The 21679-nt window shown below is 38.8% G+C and overlaps 1 protein-coding gene across 1 annotated transcript in view; it reads right to left on the bottom strand.

Moving 5' to 3' along the window:
- Positions 1 to 21679, bottom strand: part of GIPC2 (GIPC PDZ domain containing family member 2) — an 85885-nt gene that overhangs the window by 38568 nt on the left and 25638 nt on the right. Inside the window, exon 2 of the mRNA XM_080799933.1 lies at positions 7822 to 8007. Within this exon, the coding sequence (XP_080656059.1) occupies positions 7822 to 8007 (186 nt within the window). The remainder of the gene's footprint in view (positions 1 to 7821; positions 8008 to 21679) is intronic.

Here is a 21679-nt window from a genome sequence, read left to right on the forward strand (position 1 = left end):
TACTTACAGAACTCTGTCTGTTCATCACAGACAGCAGCAGAACTCAAGGGCATCATCCCACCCTCCTCACAGCCTAGGCATCAGATTCAAGGTTGTCTGAGCTGCATGCCTTACTGCCATGGCCAGCAGCTCTGAGATCTGTGCTGCTGATCCTCCCAACACTGTCCTCAAATGATGTTCTAATAAACATTCATAACTGCAAATAGCTCGTTCATTTAGCCTTCAAAGCAAGCCTCATTCCATTAACAGAGGAGAATATCAAGGTACAGTGATTACATGGCTTGATCAAAAGAACACAACAAACGACAGAATTGGGATTCAAACAGAGGAGGTACCAAGAGACTACATAACCCTGAATTACAACAAGGTCTAAAATAGTTACCATCTGTCCCTTTATATAAATGTTTGCCAACTCATCTTAAACCACTCTAGGAATTTCTGGTTTTGTTAAAAGTATACTCTGAATCTTCTGATTAGGTAATTTACATACTCTGATTCTGGGAAATTGAGTCTTGCAAAACCTAAAATCACAAATGTTTAAGTCTGTTGTCTTTTCATCTGTAAAGTTTTATCTGTGAGAACCATGCATTACTGTCTTTTAATTCAATTAAAAAAAACACACAGACAGATAGATTCTACATAGAAGATAGATCATACAGTATAGGTGTTTCTCTGACATTTCACTTAGGATAATGCCCTTGAGATCCATCCATATTGCCACAAATGGGATGATTTCATTCCCTTATTCAGCTAATACTCCATTGTGTGTGTGTGTGTGTGTGTGTGTGTGTGTGTGTGTGTGTGTGTGTGTCTATACACACATCTTTATCCATTCATCAGTGGATAGGCACGTGGGTTGCTTTCACATCTTGACATCTTGCTTTCACATATTGACATAGTATGTGCAATGAACACCATACACAAATGCATGGCGCATTTGTCTTTATGACTTTATTTATTTTAGAGAGAGAAAGAGTGCTCAGAGGGAGGAGCAGAGAAAGAGGGACAAGCAGATGAAGCACAGAGCCAGATGCAGGACTCGATCCCACCACACTGAGATCATGACCTGAGCCAAAATCAAGAGTTAGATACTTAACCAACTGAGCCACCAAGGCATTCCTGTTCATTTATCTTTCTGAATTAGCATTTTCATTTTCCTCCTAAAATATTGAGAAATGGAACTGCTCAATTGTATGGTAGTTCTAGTTTTAATTTTTTTGAGAAAACACCATATTGTTTTCCATAGTGGTTGTACCAATTTACATTCCTACCAACAGTGCACAAGGGTTCCCTTTTCTCCACATCCTCACCAACATTTGTTATTTCTAGCCCTTTTGAGAATAGCCATTCTAACAGGTGCAAGGTGGTATCTCACTGTGGTTTTGATTTGCATTTCCCTAATGATTAATGCCCTAAAACATCTTTTCATGTACCTGTTAGCCATCTGTAGATCTTCTTTGGACAAATGTCTATTCAGATATTCTGCCCATTTTTTTTAATCCAACTATATTTTAGTTATATAGTCCCACTTTTTATTTTTCCTTCTGTTGCTTCTGTTTTCAAGTTCAAAAATCATCACCAAAACCTATGTCAGAGAGCTTACCGCCTAGCTTTTCTTCTATTTTGTGGTTTCAGGTTTTAATTCAAGTCTTTAATCCATTCTGGATTAATTTTTGTATATGGTGTGAGATAATGATCCAGTTTCATTCTGTTGCATGCAGCTATCCAATTTTCCCATTATTGGCAATCTCATTTTTCCCACACCATTTATTAAAGAGTATCCCACAGTAAATAAATAAACAAAATAGAGTGTCCCCTCCTCCACTGTGTATTCTTAGGTCCTTTGTTATAAATTGGCCATATATGCAAGAGTTTATTTCTGGGCTTTCTATTCTGCCCCATTGATCAAGGTTTGTTTTTATGCCAATACCACACTGTTTTAATTACCATAGCTTTGTAATATATCTTGAAATCAGGGAATGTGCTGCCTCCAGCTTTGTTCTTCTTTCTCAACCTTGCTTGGCTACTCAGGGTCTTCTATGGTTGGTTCCACATAAGTTTTAGGACTACTTGTTCTATTTGCATGAAAAGTGTCATTGGAATTTTGATAGGGATGGCACTGACTCTGTAATATTACTTTGGGTAGTACAGACATTTTAACAATATTAATTTTTCCAATCCATGAGCATGGAATAGCTTTTCATTTATTTGTCTTCAATTTCTTACACTGACATCTTGTAGTTTTCAATATGCCATTATCCTCCTTGGTTAAATTTATTCCTTGGTACTTTATTCTTTTTGATGCAACTATAAATGGAATTGTTTTTTAATTTTTCTGATAGTTCATTATTAGCATATAGAAATGTAACATTTTAGCATACCAATTTTATATCCCGCAACTTTACTGAATGTATTAGTTCTAACAGTTTTCTGGATACAGTCTTGAGTTTTCTGTATATGCCATCTCCAAACAGTGACCATTTTACTTCTTCCTCTCCAACAGGGATACCTTTTATATCTTTTTCTTGCCTAAATGCTCTGGCTAGAACTTCCAATACTGTGTTGAATAGAATTGGCAACAGTGGGCATCCTTGCCTTGTTCCTATTCTTAGTGGTGAAAAGCTCAAAGCTTTTCCTCTAAGTGTGATGTTAGCTGTCGGCTTGTCCTATAGGACCCTTATCACATTGAGGTATGTTTCCTCTATACGCACTTTGCTGAGTTTTCACCATAAACAGATGTTGAATTCTGTCAAATATTTTTTCTCATCTACTGAGATAATAATTTTTATCCTTCACTTTGTTAATGTGGTATCCACATTGATTTGTGGATGGTGAACCATCCCTGGAATAAACCCCACTTGGTCATGAGGTAGGATCCTTTTAATGTATTGCTGAATATGATTGCTAATGTTTTATTGAGGATTTTTGCATTTATGTTATTATGAATACTGGCTCTTCTTGTGTCATTCTTTTCTGTTTTTGGTAGCAAGGTGATGCTGGCTTAATAAAATGAGTTTGGAAGAGTTCACTCTTCTAATTTTTAGAAGAATTTGAGAAGAATTGGTATTAATTCTTCTCTGAATATTTGGTAGAATTTGCCAGTGAAGGCATCCGGTCCTAAACTTCTGTTGTTGGGAAGTTTTTCATTACTATTAAGGAGATTAAATCCATCTGTTCAGATTTATTTCTTCATCAGTTTTGGTGGGTTGTAGGTTTCTAGGAATTTACCCATTCCTTATATGCTGTCCAATAGGTTAGGTATAACTATTCATAATAGTCATTTATGATCTTCTGCATTTCTCTGGTACCCAGTGTAACATCCTTCAATTCTGGTTTTGAGTCCTTTTTGGTAAATCTAGCTAAAGGCCTGTCAAATGTTTTTCAAACAACCAACTCTTAGTTTCATTGATCTTCTCTATTGTCTTCTCAGTCTCTTTCTTTTGGGAGGGGACAGACAAGAGAGAGAAACCCAAGCAACAATCCCCCCAACATGTGGGTTGATCTCACAACCCTGCAGTCATAACCTGAACTGACATCAAGAGGCAGATGCTTAACCAACTGAGCTACCCAGGAGCTATCCAGTGCCCCTGGATATTCCCAGTCTCTATTTTTGCTCTAATCATTGTTATTCCCTTCTTTTACTAACTTTGGGCTTCATTTGTTCTTTTTCTAGCTCCTTGAGGTATAAAATTAGGTTGAAACTTGTTTCTTGAGGTAAGCATTTATCTCCATGAACTTCCCTCTTAAAACTGCTTTTTGGGGGCACCTGGCTGACTCAGTGGGTTAAGCCCCTGCCTTTATCTCAGGTCATGATCCTAGGGTCCTGGGATCCAGCGCGGCATCCAACTCCCTGCTCAGCAGACAATCTGGTTCTCCCCCTCTCTCTGACCCTCCCCCTGCTTGTGCTCTCATTCACTCATATCTTTCTCAAAAAAATCTTTAGGGGGAAAAAAGGCATGGAGCCCAACACAGGGCTTAATCCCAGGATCGTGAAATCACAACCTAAGCCAAAATCAAGAATCAGATGCCCAACTAACTGAGCCACCCAGGCGCCCTAGGCCTGTGTCATTCTAAAGCCCATGTTCCCATGCATCACAATACACTGCCTCCCTAGTCATGGAATTCTTCCTCCTTACCCTTTTCTGAATCTATACCACACCGTCCTACTCTAACCTACTGATTTCTAGCCACTAATGAAAGAATATCATGTACTCACTTCAGCAGCACATACACTAAAATTGGAACCATACAGAAAATTTTAACACAGTCCCTGAATGAGAATGACATACAAACTCTTGGAATGTTTCATTATTTTTTTACTTATCTTGGCAAAAATAAACACTGAAAGGGTGAGCCAAAAATTAATGAAAATGATTACTTATAAGGAGTGGGAGAAATGAGTAATGGGATAGAGGGTTAGGGGAAAGAGTGGCAGATCTCTGAATGTCTTTTAGTATAGTTTTAACTTTTGAATCATGTTAATATTTTATGTATTCAGAAAAAAAAAAAAAAAAAACAAGGATGAGGGGGAAAAGTCCAATTCAAAGAGAAGCAAATGGATTCAACAGCATTCAAATAAATAACAATTACCTAGTGGGGAAAGGGGCAGGAAAGAACCTATTCCAAGTAACCTCTGAATAGAATACTTTGTTTAGGGATACCTGGGTGGCTCAGTTGGTTAAGCAGCTGCCTTCGGCTCAGGTCATGATCCCAGTGTCCTGGGATCGAGTCCCACATCGGGCTCCTTGCTCGGCAGGGAAACTGCTTCTCCCTCTGCCTCTGCCTGCCACTCTGTCTGCCTGTGTTTGCGTGCGTGCACACTCTCTAACAAATAAATAAATAAAATCTTTAAAAAAATAAAAAAGAATACTTTGTTTATATATGTACATTTAGTTTAAATGGGATATTAGGCAACTGATAAAATAATTTTAAACTAATGTCCATACTGTAGTTTTATCAATATTAGATTTTCTGAATTTCACTATGATACTATAGTTATATAGAGGAAAAACCCTGTGCTTAGTAAGTATACTCTGAAACAGTAAGGGCTAAATAGGCATAATACAGGGGCGCCTGGGTGGCTCAGTGGGTTAAAGCCTCTGCCTTTGGCTCAGGTCATGATCTCAGGGTCCTGGGATCGAGCCCCACATCGGGCTCTCTGCTCAGCAGGGAGCCTGCTTCCTCCTCTCTCTCTGCCTGCCTCTCTGCCTACTTGTGATCTCTGTCAAATAAATAAATAAAATCTTTTTAAATAAATAAATAAATAAATAGGCATAATACATACAATCCACTTTTCCAAGTAGTTCAGAAAAATTGTATGTATTTGAATTTAATATACATATACACACATGTATGAGAGAACAAAACAGCAAACATGGTAAAAACTGGAGAAATGTGTCAAGGGTATTATGGAAGTCCTTACAATCTTTCAGCAAGTTTTAAATTACCACCCCCCTCGATTTTTAAAGTCTTATTAACCATATACACAGTAGGATATTCATTTCTCTAAGTTGAATTATATGTCAGCAGTTGGCTTATGCTCTACTTTCTCTTTGCCATCATGTACTTTCTCACAGGAGTAGTAACAAGTACAGAGGCAGGCACATGTTCAAGGAGGCATTAAAAAAATAAAGAACACAAGCTCTGAACATCAGAGGTTAAGATCTAAAAAATCCACACGTGCTTGCAAAACTTTTAAGACCTTCCCTGCTGACATTAGAAAGGCATTGCTGCATGTGCTTCATGTCCTGAGCTTCCCCCAGATAATCCCACATGACTTTCCCGACTCACGATTTTCCATTTGATCACCCACTCAACCTTCGGCACAGTCATATCTTTTGCAGAGCTAAAAATAACCATTCTATCAAATGGGAAGTTAAATAAAGTACTATTTACAGTTAAAAAGATAGCTTCCTTAAGACTTTTTTTTAATGATGACAATGCATCAGCAAAGATTTGGGCAAAATAAAAACATGAAATATGTTTTGCTTATGAAATTTATAACTAATTCTTAGTGAAGTGAATAGGAATGTCAATCAGCTCTGGAAACAGATCTCTTGAATTCAAATCCTGAGTTTTTCAGCTACGTGACTTTGAAGCAAGCTACTTAACCTCCCTGATCCTGGTTCTGTATCTTTAAAACAGAGGTTAATAATACTGCCTACCCACAGGTCAATCTCCCAGATACCATATTGAACAAAAGAAGCCAGAAACAATAGAGCATAGGATTCTACTTAATGAAGTTCAAGAACAAGCAAAACTATGGCATTAGAGGTCAGAATAGTGGCTGCCTTTGGCAGGGAAGCAGAGTGACTAGGAAGAGTCACTCTGGGAGTGACTTCTGGGTGGTAGAAATGAAGTTTCCCTTGATCTAGGTGGTGGTTACACATGTATGAGTACAGTAAGCTATACATTAAAAATTTGTTGTACATCAATAAGAAAAAACATAGTATCAAATTGAACTGTGAGAATTGAGAAAAAGTACATAAAGTGCATAGTACATGATAAGCATTCAATAGAAGTCAGCTGTTTCGCAATTGTTTAATAGAAGGATTTAAGAAATGAGCCTGGGTGTCTGAGTGACTCAGTCAATTAAGCATCTACCTTCGGTTCAGGTCATAATCCCAGCATCCTGGGATCAAGTCCCACATCAGGCTCCCTGCTCAGTGGAAGTCTGCTTCTCCCTCTGCCCCACCCCCTGCTCGTTTTCTCAAAAAAGAAAAAAAAAAAAAAGTCTAAAAAACAAAACAAAAAGAGATAAATCTACTTTCTTTTTTACTATTCCTCAGTTCTTAGTTTTTTCATACTATCTCAAACCTTCTTCTCTCATCTTTGCAGCTCTATATTGCTCTCTTTGTGCCTAAATAAAGAAATTATATAGTACAGAAAATGTTGAAAAACATTTTTTAAGAAGTTGTCAAAAATATGTACACTTGGGGGGTGTCTGAGTGGCTCAGCTGGTTAAGCAACTGCCTTCAGCTCAGGTCATGATCCTGGAGTCCTGGGATCAAGTCCCACATCGGGCTCCCTGCTCAGTGGGGAGCCTACTTCTCCCTCTGTCTCTCCCTCCCTCACACTCTAACATGTTCTCTCTTTCTCTCTCTTTCGAAGAAATAAATAAAATCTTTTTTAAAAAAATGTTTACACTTAGGGTGCCTGCCTGGCTCAGCTAGTAGAGCATTCAACTCTTGATCTCAGGGTTGTGAGTTTGAGCCCCACACTACATCTAGAGATTACTTTTTTTTTTAAGATTTTATTTATTTATTTAGTTGACACATAGAGATCACAAGCAGGCAGAGAGACAGGCAGAGAGAGAGGAAGAGAAGCAGGCTCCCTGCCGAGCAGAGAGCTCGACGCAGGGCTCGATCCCAGGACCCTGGGATCATGACCTGAGCCGAAGGCAGAGGCTTTAACTCACTGAGCCACCCAGGCGCCCCTAGAGATTACTTTTTTTAAAAAAAGTATTCTCTCTCTCTCTCTCTCTCACTTGAAAATTACCCTAAAAAAAATCATTGGAAATCAACACAGAAGTCATCAGATATTAATGAGCTACAGACCTACAAGAGCTCATATGGATGAATGGGCACCAGGACCAGGCTTTCCTTTTCAGCAAGTTCTAAATTCTAGAGGAAGTTTAAACTGAAGGTAAGAAATTCAAGGAAAGGGTAAACAAAAAATGAGGTCTTTGCAACCTTTTTTAAATGAAACCTTATCAAAACATCCCTGCTAAGCCAGCTTTCCAATCTGAAGATTTCTTTTACCTGGTAGATTTTCTTAAATATTACCCTCGGTTAGGTCACATAGTTATTTTTTAAGACTTACCTTTATAAAAGCATAGCCAGTTCCATTATCTGTAATGGTGAGACCAAGTGAGTCCTCAGATTTATACACATTCACTTCTTTTTGGTTCCCTTTCACATGGGCAAATATGAAATCTTCAAGACCTACATGCGATCCTAAGAGATTTTCCATATCAACTTTAGGTGTGTTTAAAGTGCAATATAAGATCTGTAAGAAAGAAAAAAATAGGTTAGCTCAGTTTCCATCACAAAGCATTCTGGTCATTAGTTTATATAATATTTGAGTGAACCAGTCCTCGATTTATGATCTAAGAAGTTATGTCATTAACCTCAGGTAATATATACTGAGTACTTCCTATAGGCAAGGCTGTGTTCTAAACAATTTACAGCCATGATCTCATTTAATCCTCACACTGACTTTAGAAATACATGATCACCTCCAAATTATAGAGAATGAATTTTAGGCTACTGGAGGAAAGTAATTTGCCTAAGGTCACAAAGCCTGTGTTTGTCAAGAGCAAAATTCTGAGTTCAGATCATAGTGATTTAAACACCTACACTACCTGCCATTTACAATGCTAAAACCAAAAGTTGTGTTCCCAAAGGCAAGGCCATGACATGTTTACCACAATGAAAATATAAGCAAGACTGTTTTTGAAAACTGGTGATTTTTTTTTTAAATGAGGAAAATTATTTATCTTGCATTATAGTGCTTGAGAAAAGTAATGAATGAGGTACTAAAATGAAGAGGTCTAAAACAGACCTTAAAGACCACAAATCCAGTTCCTTAATTTTCAAAATAAAGGAACTGAAGTATGGAGAGATGAATGCAATTTGGTCAAATCCACGTGATGGTAAGGACGCCTGGGTGGCTCAGCTGGTTAAGCCCCTGCCTTCGGTTTGGGTCATGATCCCAGGGTCCTAGGATCGAGTCCCGCATGGGGCTCCTTGCTCAGCAGGGAGCCTGCTTCTCTCACTGCCTCTGCCTGCCTCTCTGCCTGCTTGTGTGTTCTCTCTCTCTCTCTGGCAAATAAATAAAATCTTTAAAAAAAAAAATTCACGTGATGGTAGAAACAGCATGAAGAACTGGAATAGTAAAAAGTGGTGTAGAGATTCAAAGAGACTCATGTTCACCACGTCTTTATTGAAGCTCATTTTCCTTCAAAAATAGGATTCATTTTACTAAAATCTGCAGGGCAGCTCTAAGTTTGTTCACCCCGACCTGGGTAATTCCTGGGACCCAAATACAAAATTACAGAACAGGAGGAGAAAGAGGGTTGAAAACACGTCATTGGTTCAAAAATTAAGTTCAACAAACATTTCCTGAGTACATATGTCCCAAAGGAAAACATTTTAATACAGGTGTCTTATACCAAAATGGCTAAATGGAATTTTTTTTTATTCTTTTTTACTGCCAAGTAATTTTGCCACAGATGTTTCCAGCCCTTCCTCCAAACCTGAGCCTTGCTTCAGTTCTCCCTTTCAACCCTTTCCCTGTATCCCTGGGTTTCACACCATTCCTGATTCCCACTGGAACTTAAGCCTTAACACGTTCACAAGCCTCATAAGGTTCAGAAATGGTGCAACTACTACTTATCAAATGGCCCTTTAAGCCATATCAGAATGTGTCTGAATTGAAGAGTTCCGTTACATGGCCAAAAGGTCCAGCGTGGTCAGCAAAACTCTGATCAAAGCTGAGAAGTGTATGAAAGGAGCTAGTGAAGAGGACAAGAGGCAACTGGGTACCAAAGAATAAAAGCTTACAAAGAAAAACTGGTGTCCCCACCCTTTCCCTTTTTCATCTGTGGTGAGTTGTGCTAACTGATGGATGTTTGATTTAACCCCTTGTGTTCCTGGGCAGGGCATAATATATTTGGTGATCAGAACATGAGCCCAGGGTCCTGGGACTGAGCCTCGCACCGAGCCCCACACCTGCATCAGGCTCCCTGCTCACCAAGAAGCCTGCTTCTCCCTCTCCCACTCCCTCTGCTTATGTTCCCTCCCTCCCTCTCTCTCTCTCTCTCTCTGTGAAATCAATAAAACCTTAAATAAATTAAAAAAAAAAAAGAATGGCCCCTATTCCTTATTCTAACTGTGAAATCAATGGTATAATTAGTCCACTTACAAAAATCATTAATAGTGTGGGTAAACGGCCAAGGGAATATGCAGAGTAAACAGCTATTCTGATTTCCTTTCTTAAACAATGATGGGAAGGTGAAGAAACAGTTTTGTTTTATGTGGTTTTAAGAAGTGAATCTAGGGGCGCCTGGGTGGCTCAGTGGGTTAAAGCCTCTGCCTTCGGCTCAGGTCACAATCCCAGGGTCCTGGGATCGAGCCCCGCATCGGGCTCTCTGCTCAGCAGGGAGCCTGCTTCCTCCCTTCTCTCTCTGCCTGCCTTTCTGCCTACTTGTGATCTGTCTGTCAAATAAATAAATAAAATCTTTAAAAAAAAAAAAAAGAAGTGAATCTATTAATGTGTTCACAGTGGATCCCAAACACCAATAATATAAAAGCAAGTTATCAGTTAGGAAATAAAACATTAAAATCTAATGATGGGGAGCACCTGGGTGGCTCAGTCAGTTAAATGTTTGCCTTCAGCTCAGATCATGATCTCAGGGTCCTGGGATTGAGCCTCATGGGCTCCCTGCTCAGCAGGGAGTCTGCTTCTCCCTCTCCCTCTACCTTCTCCTGCTCGCACTCTCCCTCTGCTCCCTTTCTCTGTCAAATAAGTAAAATCTTAAACACACACACACACACACACACACAATGATGATGTAACAGGGCAGGAGAAAAGCCCCAAAAAGGAAATCCCACACAAAGTGGACTTCTAGTCACTATGCTGCTTCCTTTCTTTCAATTTTTCACATTTCACTGCAAAGCAAATATTAGATTTCCTGTAGGTATGACCCCTTTCACCATGCTTCCTCCCTTGCAGAAGAACGTTCCATTCCAGACAGCCAAAAGTTTGCAGGCAAGGTATCTTCCCCCCCTCCCCCCCAAGAAGTGGAGCCAGCTACGTCCTTCACAGAACAAAGGTCCACAAGAGGCTGTGCTGAAAACCTGCAGGAAAGTAATGGTCACTGAGAGGAGGAGTGCAAGCCCTCTACAACAGCAAGTAAAAAAACGCCCTAACTTCAGGTCAGATCTCCATGGGAGAATAAAAACCTAACACTCATAGGATCTCAATACACAACCATCAGCAAATATATCTGTAAGTACGTGATAAAGGTTTAGAAATTCAAACACATCCTCGCTGAAAAAGAAGTGATATAGTGCTTTCTGAATGCTGCAAAATTCTTGCTCATTCATCCACCCACCAATCATCAATTAAATACCTGCTTTTCCCCAGGTTCTGTGCTGCACACTATGCATGCAAAGACACACAGTCCCTATACAACAAGGAAATCCCAGGCTCATATACTGCACTGAGGTATAGTAAGGCAACATGAGTTAACTGAAAGAGAGCAAAAGCTATGAATATTTTAAACCAAAAAGAAACTCAAATACATATCTTGAGGTTTCCTACCTTCATTCATACATTTCCCTCAATCCAAAATCTAAAATGCGGCCACCCATTCCACCCCTATAATACCCTTGCCTATTGAGACTCTGCTCAAATGTAACTGCACAGATGGAATCAATCTTTCCACATTGCTCACATCATTTCAATCTAGTAACTCATTCAACAGTCTAAGTCACCTTGCCCTTGGAGTCCTGCTGCTTTAACACATGTGTTTGTCATCCTCATCCTGAAAGGAGATCTTGTCTTGTCCTCTTTCTCCTACAATGGCTAACAAGCACCCCACTCACTTTGTATCTGAGTGGCATAGACAGCATACGTTCATTTACCTCATTTGATATAATATACATGTATACCAGATTTTATTGTCCTCATTTTGCAGATGACAGAATTATGATTTTATCCAATGAACACAGCTAATAAATGTTTACTGTTAGGATAGAAAAAAAATGATGCACTGTTCAGGTCATATCTGTGTTCCTTTAAGAAATACTGCTTCCACTGTAAGTATACTAGATAAAAGTCAGTAAGACATAGTATTTAGTATATTCTATACCTTCTCGTGAACAAACTAAACTAAATCAAAAGAAAGTAAACTCAGGACAAGGTGTCATATTATAAGGTGAGTCATCCATTAGATAAAAGATTTCTGGTGGGTTTTTTTTAAACTGTAAAATGAAATCCATAATGTCTTCTGAGGTATCCGTATTTAGTGCTTTACTACCATTGTCCGTTTTCATAAAATAAATGGAATATTCTAGTTTTGCAGTTGTACTCTCCAAGTTCCTGGCTCCCTGAGCAGATACCAGATGGTCTCCCAGGAGTGCCACCCTACTGCTGCCAGCCACCACTACCCCACAAAAGAGTCAAGCCCAGTGGGGACCCCACGGGCAAGAAGCTGCATCAAAAGCTGATGACCCTTATGACCCTTTCTTCTGCCTTCCCTGAATCAGACCACCTCTCCAAATGGGTGGGGACCATCATGGAGTAGCTGGCACAGTATATGAAGACCTGAGGTACACGCTCTCCCTGGAGTTCACCAGTGACTACCCTTACAATGACGCACACGGTGAAACTCCTCACACCCCACTACCACCCCAGCGTGGACACTCAGGGTAACATCTGCCTGGACATCCTGAAGGACAGTGGTCTATCCTGTATGATGTCAGGACCATACTCCTGTCCATCCAGAGCCTGCTAGGAGAACCCAACATTGATAGACCTTTGAACACACGTGCTGCTGAGCTCTGGAAAAACCCCACAGCCTTTAAGAAGTATCTTCAAAGAACCTATTCAAAGCAGGTCTCCATCAAGATCCCTGACTGCCTAGCCTCTCTCCTTGTGTTGTCTTTTTATTTTTTCTTTAGATGGTCTTCATTCCTGTCTAGGACTCTGCACCTTAAGCTGTGGTGTCATTTTTGTTTTGTTTTTAAAGATTTTTATTTATTCATTTGAGAGAGAGAGAGAGCACACAAGCAGTGGGGAGGGGCAGAGGGAGAGGGAGAAGCAGACTCTCCGCTGAGCAGGGAACCCAATGTAGGGCTTGATCCAAGGACCCTGAGTTCATGACCTGAGCCAAAGGCAAATGCTTAACCATCTGAGCCACCCAGGCACCACTTGTTTCTGTTTTTTAAATTAAGCCCTTAAGATTGAGCCATTGTAATAATTAAATAAATACATTGGGTTTAAAGGAAAAAAAGATAAATGGAATACTCATGACAATTCCATTTCCTAAAGCAACACTGACCAACAGATATGTAACAAGCCACATAATTTTAAATTTTCTCATAGCTGCATTAACAAAAGTAAAAATAGATGTTAATTTATTAACTTATTAATAGATGTTTATTAATTATATAATCCATATATGTAATACATTGTTTCAAATAGATAATACAAAAATTGAGACAGTTTACATTTTTTAAATTTTTAAAATCTTACTCAATTTGAACTAGCCAGAGTGTCCAGGATCTATAGTTTGCTACTAGCTACCACATGGGGCAGCTCAGTTCTAAAATATCCCGTCTTCATCAATTTTATACTTTGTATTTTCCCCATCTCCCTGTATCTGCACATGGCATTTCCTTGGCCAAAAATGCCATAGCTAAAACCCAACTTCTAAATCCAGTATATGTCAAAATCTTCCCCATCCAATAAAGTCTGCTACATTTTCTACTATTATCATCCTAGGCTAACATTTTTCTTTTTTTTTTTTTTTTAAGATTTTGAAGTAAAGTCTACATCCAACGTGGGGCTCTAACTCATAACTCCAAGATCAATAGCTGTCTGATACATAGTCTTCTCTCAGAACATTTAGTTACACAAGCCAATAATTTCACCAACCCATTCTAGATTAGATTTTGTTGTTTCCAACTAAATTCTAGAATCATTATATTTTGTATCTTTATAATTCTTCAGTTTAAAAGTTCTACCTATTACTATCTCATTTTATCCTTAAACTCAGTAAGGTAGATGGTGAATTGTGGTGGTTTTTTTTTTTGGTTTTTTGTTTTTCTTAAAGATTTTTATTTATTTATTTGACAGAGAGAGATCACAAGTAGACAGAGAGGCAGGCAGAGAGAGGGAGGGAAGCAGGCTCCCCGCTGAGCAGAGAGCCTGATGTGGGACTCGATCCCAGGACCCTGAGATCATGACCTGAGCCGAAGGCAGCGGCTTAACCCACTGAGCCACCCAGGCGCCCCGTGAATTGTGTTTAATACATTGACTATATGCATCCTTATAGTAATTTCACATCCTATTCCCCCTATCAAAAATTTTAGGCACATGGACACCTGGGTGGCTCAGTTAGTTAACTATCTTCACTTCAGCTTAGGTCATGATTCCGGGGTCCTGGGATCAAGTACCACATCAGGCTCCTTGCTCAGCAGCAAGACTGCTTCTCCCTCTGCCTGCAGCTCCCCACTGCTTGTGCACACTCTCTGACAAATAAAATATTTTAAAAAAAAAAAGAAAAAATTTCAGGCACAGAAAAGTTGTTCCCCCTTCCAATAGAAGCAAAAAAAAATTTTTTAAGGCAGGGAGGGGCACACCTCGGTGGTTCAGTTGGTTAAGTAACAGAGTCTTGATTTTGGCTCAGATCATGATCTCAGGGTTGTGAGACTGGGCTCCATGCTGGGTGTGGAACCTGCTTAAGATTCTCTCTCCCAGGGGCGCCTGGGTGGCTCAGTGGGTTAAGCCGCTGCCTTCGGCTCGGGTCATGATCTCAGGGTCCTGGGATCGAGCCCCGCATCGGGCTCCTTGCTCGGTGGGGAGCCTGCTTCTCTCTCTGCCTCTGCCTGCCTCTCTGCCTACTTGTCATCTCTGTCTCTCTCTGTGTCAAATAAATAAATAAAATCTTTAAAAAAAATTAAAAATTTAAAAAAAAAAAAAAAGATTCTCTCTCCCAGGTGCCTGGGTGGCTTAGTCCTTAAGCCTCTGCCTTTGTCTGAGGTCATGATCCCAGGGATTGAGTCCTATATCCGGCTCTCTACTTAGCAGGAAGCCTGCTTCTCCCTCTACCACTCCCCCTACTTGTGTTCCCTTTCTAGCACTGTCAAATAAATAAAATCTTTAAAAAAAAAAAAAGTTTTCCCTCTGCCCCTCCCCACCCATAATCGTGTGTGTGTGTGCGTGCGCACGCACGCACTCATGTATGTAGGTGTGTGTCTCAAAACAAAAACAAACAAACAAACAAAAAACAACCAATGGATTAAGGGGTAAGCAACTTGGAGTGCCTGTCTGGCTCCATCAGAAGTACATGCAACTCTTGCTCCCAGGGTCGTGAGTTTGAGCCCCACATTGTGTGTAACTTTTTTAATAAGCTTAAAAAAAAGATGTAAGAGACTTGAATCTAGTCCCAATTCTGTACTCAGTGAGCTAAGTTATTTGACCTCCATAGTCCTCAGGTACATCACAGCATCATTAAAGCTTGGTCTACATCATGCAGTTGTAATGAAAAAAAAAAAAAAAAAAACTCAATAAGACACTATATATAAAGTACTTTTTAAACTAAAAGGCTATTTTTAAGGTTATTATTCCTGGAATATAAGTGCTTCTTGAACAGTAATATTTACACTGATGCTTACAAGCTGCTTATATTGCATAAGTTTTCCTGAGGAGATCAGATTATGCTCCTTTTTAATGTCATCACCAGGATGGATTTCATTTTCTCCCATAAATTACATTATCCTTCAACTTTGTTGGACAGTGCTCTTACCATGCATAATATCTGAACTGTTATCTTCCAGTTCTTACCATGTGGTTATGATTATTCATCCTTGAAACTCAATATGGCTAGGATGATAAGTCTGAACAACTATATAGAATCATTAATATAAATTAATATTGTCTTTTCTCTCCATTATATACTTTACAATGTGCTTTGTGTAAGGTTAAATAAATCATTTGTCATTGGTGTTTCAAAAGATATTCTGTTACCACAGATCTCTCCAAAAATACATTAAATGCCGCCCCCCCAACACCTTTTTTTTTTAAATCCAGGAAGCCCATTTCCAAGTTTCTTTTGTTTGATGCCTTCCTTAAACAGGAACTGAGCTGGCCAAAGATCCCACATGTTCCAAAAACCTCTGGAAGAAGTTATGGGCTTGTGTAGCTGGCATTGCATTACTTGTGGATGTGATTTTAAATGTAAGTAACTGGAACTGTAACCTCTTAAAGGTCATCTAAAGTAGCAGTATTAATATTTTAATACAACGACTTTCCTACATCTCAATCTATCCCAAGAATCTTGCTACTTTTTACATACTTTCTAAAATAAGCATTATAGAAATACCAATATTATAGAAAATAAAGAGAAAGTATATAATGACAAATCTAGTAATTAAACCATACATTTAAAAAAGTTTTCTTAAGTAATCTCTGTACCCAATATGGGGCTCAAACTCATGACTCTGAGATTAAGGGTCATATGCTCTACGGACCGAGCCAGCCAGGCACCCCAACTTGACCATACTTTCATCAGGAGTTAATACCTTGCCTTTATCCATAAGAACACCACTTGGATTGTTTCCTGTGTTAATGACTATGGTTTTCTCTGGGCTGTTCTCATTATCTAAGTCTCAAAGACTTTTTGCTCAATTAAAAAAAAAATTATACCTCCATCTAGTTAATTATCCTTAAAATAGCAGGAATTAAGATCAAACTAAGAACAAAATAATTATGGAGAGGAGGGGAGAGGGTTACCCAATTACCCTGAGTGCTTGAACAGAAGGGAGTAGCTCTAACCAAGCCAGTGACAAAATTGTTACTCATTAATCTTCCAGGGTGCCTGGCTATCTCAGTCAGTACAGCATGAGACTCTTGATCTCAGGGTTGTGAGTTCAAGCCCCACATTAGGCATGCACAGAGCCTACTAAAAACCAAAAAACTTTCAAAAAGCTCTGAGTGTCTTATGGTTCCCCCAAAATATGTGGTAAATGTACTGTATCAAATAACTTCTAAAACTCAATTCTTCAATTATAGTCATAAACTGGGCCACCTGTTCATCCCTCTTAACTGTACAGATTGGATACTGACTTCTGCTTCCAGAAAAACACTCGGAAAGTGAAGGAACTGAGGAGATAGCTCTGGAAGAATGGAAAAATAAAATCAAAATTCAAGGTCCAAGAAACATTACATGCACCAGGCACTTTCATAAATTACTTCCTTTATTCCCTATGGTAATTCTAGGTGAGAGGTATTATATTACCACCATATATATATATATATATATATATATATATATATATATATATAGACTAAAAAATAAAGGCTTAGAAATGGCACCATTTGCAACAATATGGATGGACCTTGGGGGCCTTACACTAAGTGAAATAAATCTGACCAAGAAAGACAAATACTGTATGATCACACGTATACATAGAATCTAAAAAAACAAACTTCAAAGACACAGAACAGACTAGCGGTTGCCAGCAGCAGGGGTAGGTACAGGGAAGGCAAAACAGGTGAAGGTGGTCAAAAGTTACAAGCTTCCAGTTATAAAATTAACAAGTCATCAAGATGTGATATACAGTATAACAACTATAGCTAATACAGTATTGTATATTTGGAAGTTGCTAAGAGATCTTAAAAGTTCTCATCACTAGAAATCATAACTATTTGTGCTGATGGATATTAACTAGCTATTGTGGTGATCATTTTGTCATATATATAAATATTGAATCATTATATACCTGAAACTAATAATATTATCTGCCAATTATATCTCAAAAAAATAAAATAAAATAAAATAAAGAAAAGCCTTATAGGGTCACATCAGTAGTATGTGGTACAAATGAGATTCCAACCCTGGATGTCCGAGTTAGTTTCCCTGCAATGTTACCTCACTTGACATCTGATATCTGCAGAGAGACACCAAAGTTACTGATCACTTCCCAAGGCATTAGCTCAACTAATCCTTGTGAGTCAGGTCATGGGGGCAGGTATCACTACACCCTGTGCAGAGGAGAAAACCAGCTCAGACCCATTAAGTGATTTATCTAAGGTCACATAGCTAATGAATGACAAAACAAGAATTCAAACTTCTGAGCTTTTTCTAACCCATGATACTATAACTAATATAAACATAAATTCAGCTTTGAATTTAAAACAAAGGCAGAAACTATATATTTTGTGTTCTATATAGAGCCAAATAATACCATTTATCTAATAAACCACCCACTTGGAGTTAAAATAGATTGCAAAAAGGAGCTATTTGTAATTGGACTTTAAAAATCAAATATTAGATGATCAGTAAATATCAAAATACTAACACATTGTTTGATTTGATCTACTGTAAGTTTAAAATTATTTCTTCCAGATAATTTTGAAACTGACTAGTTACATTTGTTTCTTTGTACTATAAGCAGCCATTTAAAATCTCAAACTTATTATTTTCCCAGCATAACATATGTACTAAATTTCTAAGATTTGTTTTTAAAATATACTTGATTTTATATATATAGTGCCCCTACCTTCACCTCGTCAATGGCTATAGTCATCTAGAAACAAGTTCCAGCATTTGCAAAAGAAAATTGGCAACAAGACAGATATTTAGAAACCTGATACTGTATGCTCTATTTAGACCTTCATGAGGATATTGTACAAAGCCCTGCCTCGAACTGTGTAGAACTTTCTATAAATGATTCACTTCTAAATTAGCTGCCCTGGGTCAGCAGTGGCAAGTCCTAAATAAAAGGTGAATCATCCTTTGTACTCTTCTTCTTCTTAGTGAGCAAAATAATAGGACAAAAATAATTTTATCCAAAAAAAGAAAAGCAGATTTATATTTGTTAATCTACCAAATGACTTCCCACAGTAACCAAAGGAACACTTTCTTTTGCTAATGAAAGCTAACTGAAGCAACTACATGACCAAAAGAGTCAAAAATCTCAAAGCAATTCTTGAAACATAAGCTTAAAAGGATAAGGAGAGGTTTTAGTCTTGCCTTTGTGGACATTACAGAAATACTAAACCAAGTAAGATAAATCAAATGTGTATGGCTATATATATCATCCTTTTCCACAATATTCTTCCAGTCAGAACTTTATCCTAGTCTATTAATGCTGCAAGGTTACGTGCCAATTTTAAAGACATCATAAATCACTGCTATTCCCCTGGTCAGGTGCTGTCTCAAATTTTCCAGCTTCCTAAACCTACTTATCTTCTTAAAAGCCTCCTCTTATTTGACACATGAAATGGAAAAGAACGTAAAAAGACAAAGACTATAACAAGGAGACATTTTACATCTAAGAACAATGTAGTAAGGTGGCTTGTAAAATATTATAAATTACATTAATAAAGAGATTTATGGTTAAGCTTTCCAGTTTACCAAATACAAAATATAATTTATAAAAGATGGCCATTATATCTCAAAAGGGACCCTAATCAAAATTTTAAAATGTGTTTGGCAGAATGCTCATGTAACACTATGTTCATATTAACCCAGGCAGCAGACTTACAACCCTTACAATGAAATGGCTACAAGCATGTTGTATTTAAAAAACCCCGAAATAGGGATATCTATGTAGCTCAGTCATTAGGCGTCTGCCTCCGGCTCAGGTCATGATCCCAGGGTCCTGGGATTGAGCCCACATCGGGCTCCCTGCTCGGCGGGAAACCTGCTTCTCCCTCACCCACTTCCCCTGCTTGTGTTCCCTCTCTTGCTATGTCACTCTCTGTCAAATAAATAAGTTAAATCTTTTTCATTAGTTAATTTAAATAAATACACATATACATACATACCACCTAAATGGGGATGCCTGGTTGGTTCGGTCAGTAGAGCATGCAACTCTCGGTCTCAGGGTTGTGAGTTTGAGCCCTATGTTGAGTGCAGCTTACTTAAAAAAAATACTAAAAAAGAAGCCACCCATATAAATCATGGGAAATTGGAAAGCAAGCACGGTGAACCAAGGAGGTGTCAAGTGGGAGGGACAAGGGAAGGTGGTCTATTCCTTACTATTTCCCGGACAGAAATTCTGAAAGAGATGAGCACTTTATGTAAAAAGTGGGCCATTTGAAAAACTATAAACATCTTGAGAGAAAGACTGAAACTGATTTTTATTCTAAACTAGGACACCTAGAAAGACAGGAAATTGTACAAGGTGATAGGGTGAAAGGTGACAGAAGAAAATGTACTACAGAGTTCCCTAAAAGAGAAGTAACAAAGGATTGGGGGAAGGCAAACCCACTGATCACTTCAGACACTTAAATTGTTCATTAGCAAGTTTGAGAAACATGGGGGGGGGGCGGGAAACAGAACAAAACAAAACAAAAAAACCTCTACAGGTAGGGTCCGTGTGACACAAGTATGTGCAGTCCTAAATTTAGAGGAACTGAGTATATGTGTGAGAGTGTGTTTGTGCATGCACGTGTGCACATGGTGTGCATAAAGATTCTTCTAGGCTCAGCTTGCTTAATCCTGAACCATCTCCCACCCCAGGGAAAGAGAGCCCCAAGAACAGAGACTGGGAAAAAGTGGAAAGACGTTGCCAAGAATAGAATTATGTCACAGACTCAGAGACACTTAGGCACAACCCTGGCTGGAAAACTCTCCCCTTTGCTTGGATTAGTTTATGAGTAGTTCCTGCTCCCCTGCTCTAAGCAGCTTCTTCCCACCCTCTGCTTGCCAACATTACTGCCTATAAAACTCCTGGGACTGGAGCAGGCAGAACAGTTTAAGAGGGGAGGAGAACCCAGCAGTGTCCAGAGGCTTCCCGAAGAAGCTGGCAAGCTACCACAGGGTTCTCTCCTCGACTCCCAGGAATGTGTCACCCAGCCAGAGCCAGGACGAGGAGTACCAGCATCTCCCAGCTCCAGCCTTGTTGCTGACACTGCGCCCTCACTCTCGGCTTCTATTTTTATAACCACACTATCCTCTCCCCACCCCCTCCCCGAATGCCTATAATTCAAAAACTTCCTTACTGCCTAGGAAACTGGCTTGTATATTGTTGGTGTTTAATTGGCAAACGTATGAAATGTTCTTACATTTTTCTTCTTTCTCCTTTTCTAGTAGGCAATTTGGTTACAATTAGGCAGACTCCAGGTCCCAGTTTACTACTATTGTCCCAGAATAATTTTTTATTTTATAAATAGGCTGCATGCCCAGTGTGAGGCTTGAACTCAAGACCCTATGATCAAGAGTCTCATGCCCTAGCAACTAAGCCAGCAACGCACCCCCCACCACCATCAGAGTAATTCTTACTATCATCCCTGTCACCCTCTGAAGTGTCTGGATTTGGAATTTAAATTTTTGGGCCATCTATTTATAATACATCTCCTATTAAGCTGATCAAATAAGCATATTCCCATTTCAGAATGGCATGAGTAAAGACAGCATGGAATAAAAGGAAAAAGATAAATTTGGATGTTGAAGAACAGCAGTGGTAGAGTTCTTCCTCTATCCTTTAACATCTAAGTAATCTTTCCTAGAAGCTACTTGGAAGGAAAATATCAGGATCTAGGACTTGAGCACAATTAAGATCCTAGGAGACTTGCATGTGCGGAGAATTGAAAATGAGCTCTATGTGTTCGGTGAGAGAAAAGGGTAAAATATAATTATATGCTGAGACAAATTCTGCTACAGGTATGCTCTATGCCTAGAATTAGGACACAAAGAAATACAGATATTATTAAAGAGTTATATTTGGCACATGAGAAACATTGCCAAAGCAATCCTGAATTAACTGGTATATTTACTACTTCTCAAGTTTAACTGAGATCTTCAACTTTGTTGAAGTAATAAATGAACATCATTTATTATGTTTATACTAAACTCTATGGAAGAAGCCCTCATCAGAAAGATCCAGATTAGTTACTATAACACAGAATTCCACACTGAGATAATTTAGTTTGAGGATCATGT

Source organism: Martes martes, assembly GCF_963455335.1.
Source record: "Martes martes genome assembly, chromosome: 4".
NCBI lineage: Eukaryota > Metazoa > Chordata > Mammalia > Carnivora > Mustelidae > Martes > Martes martes.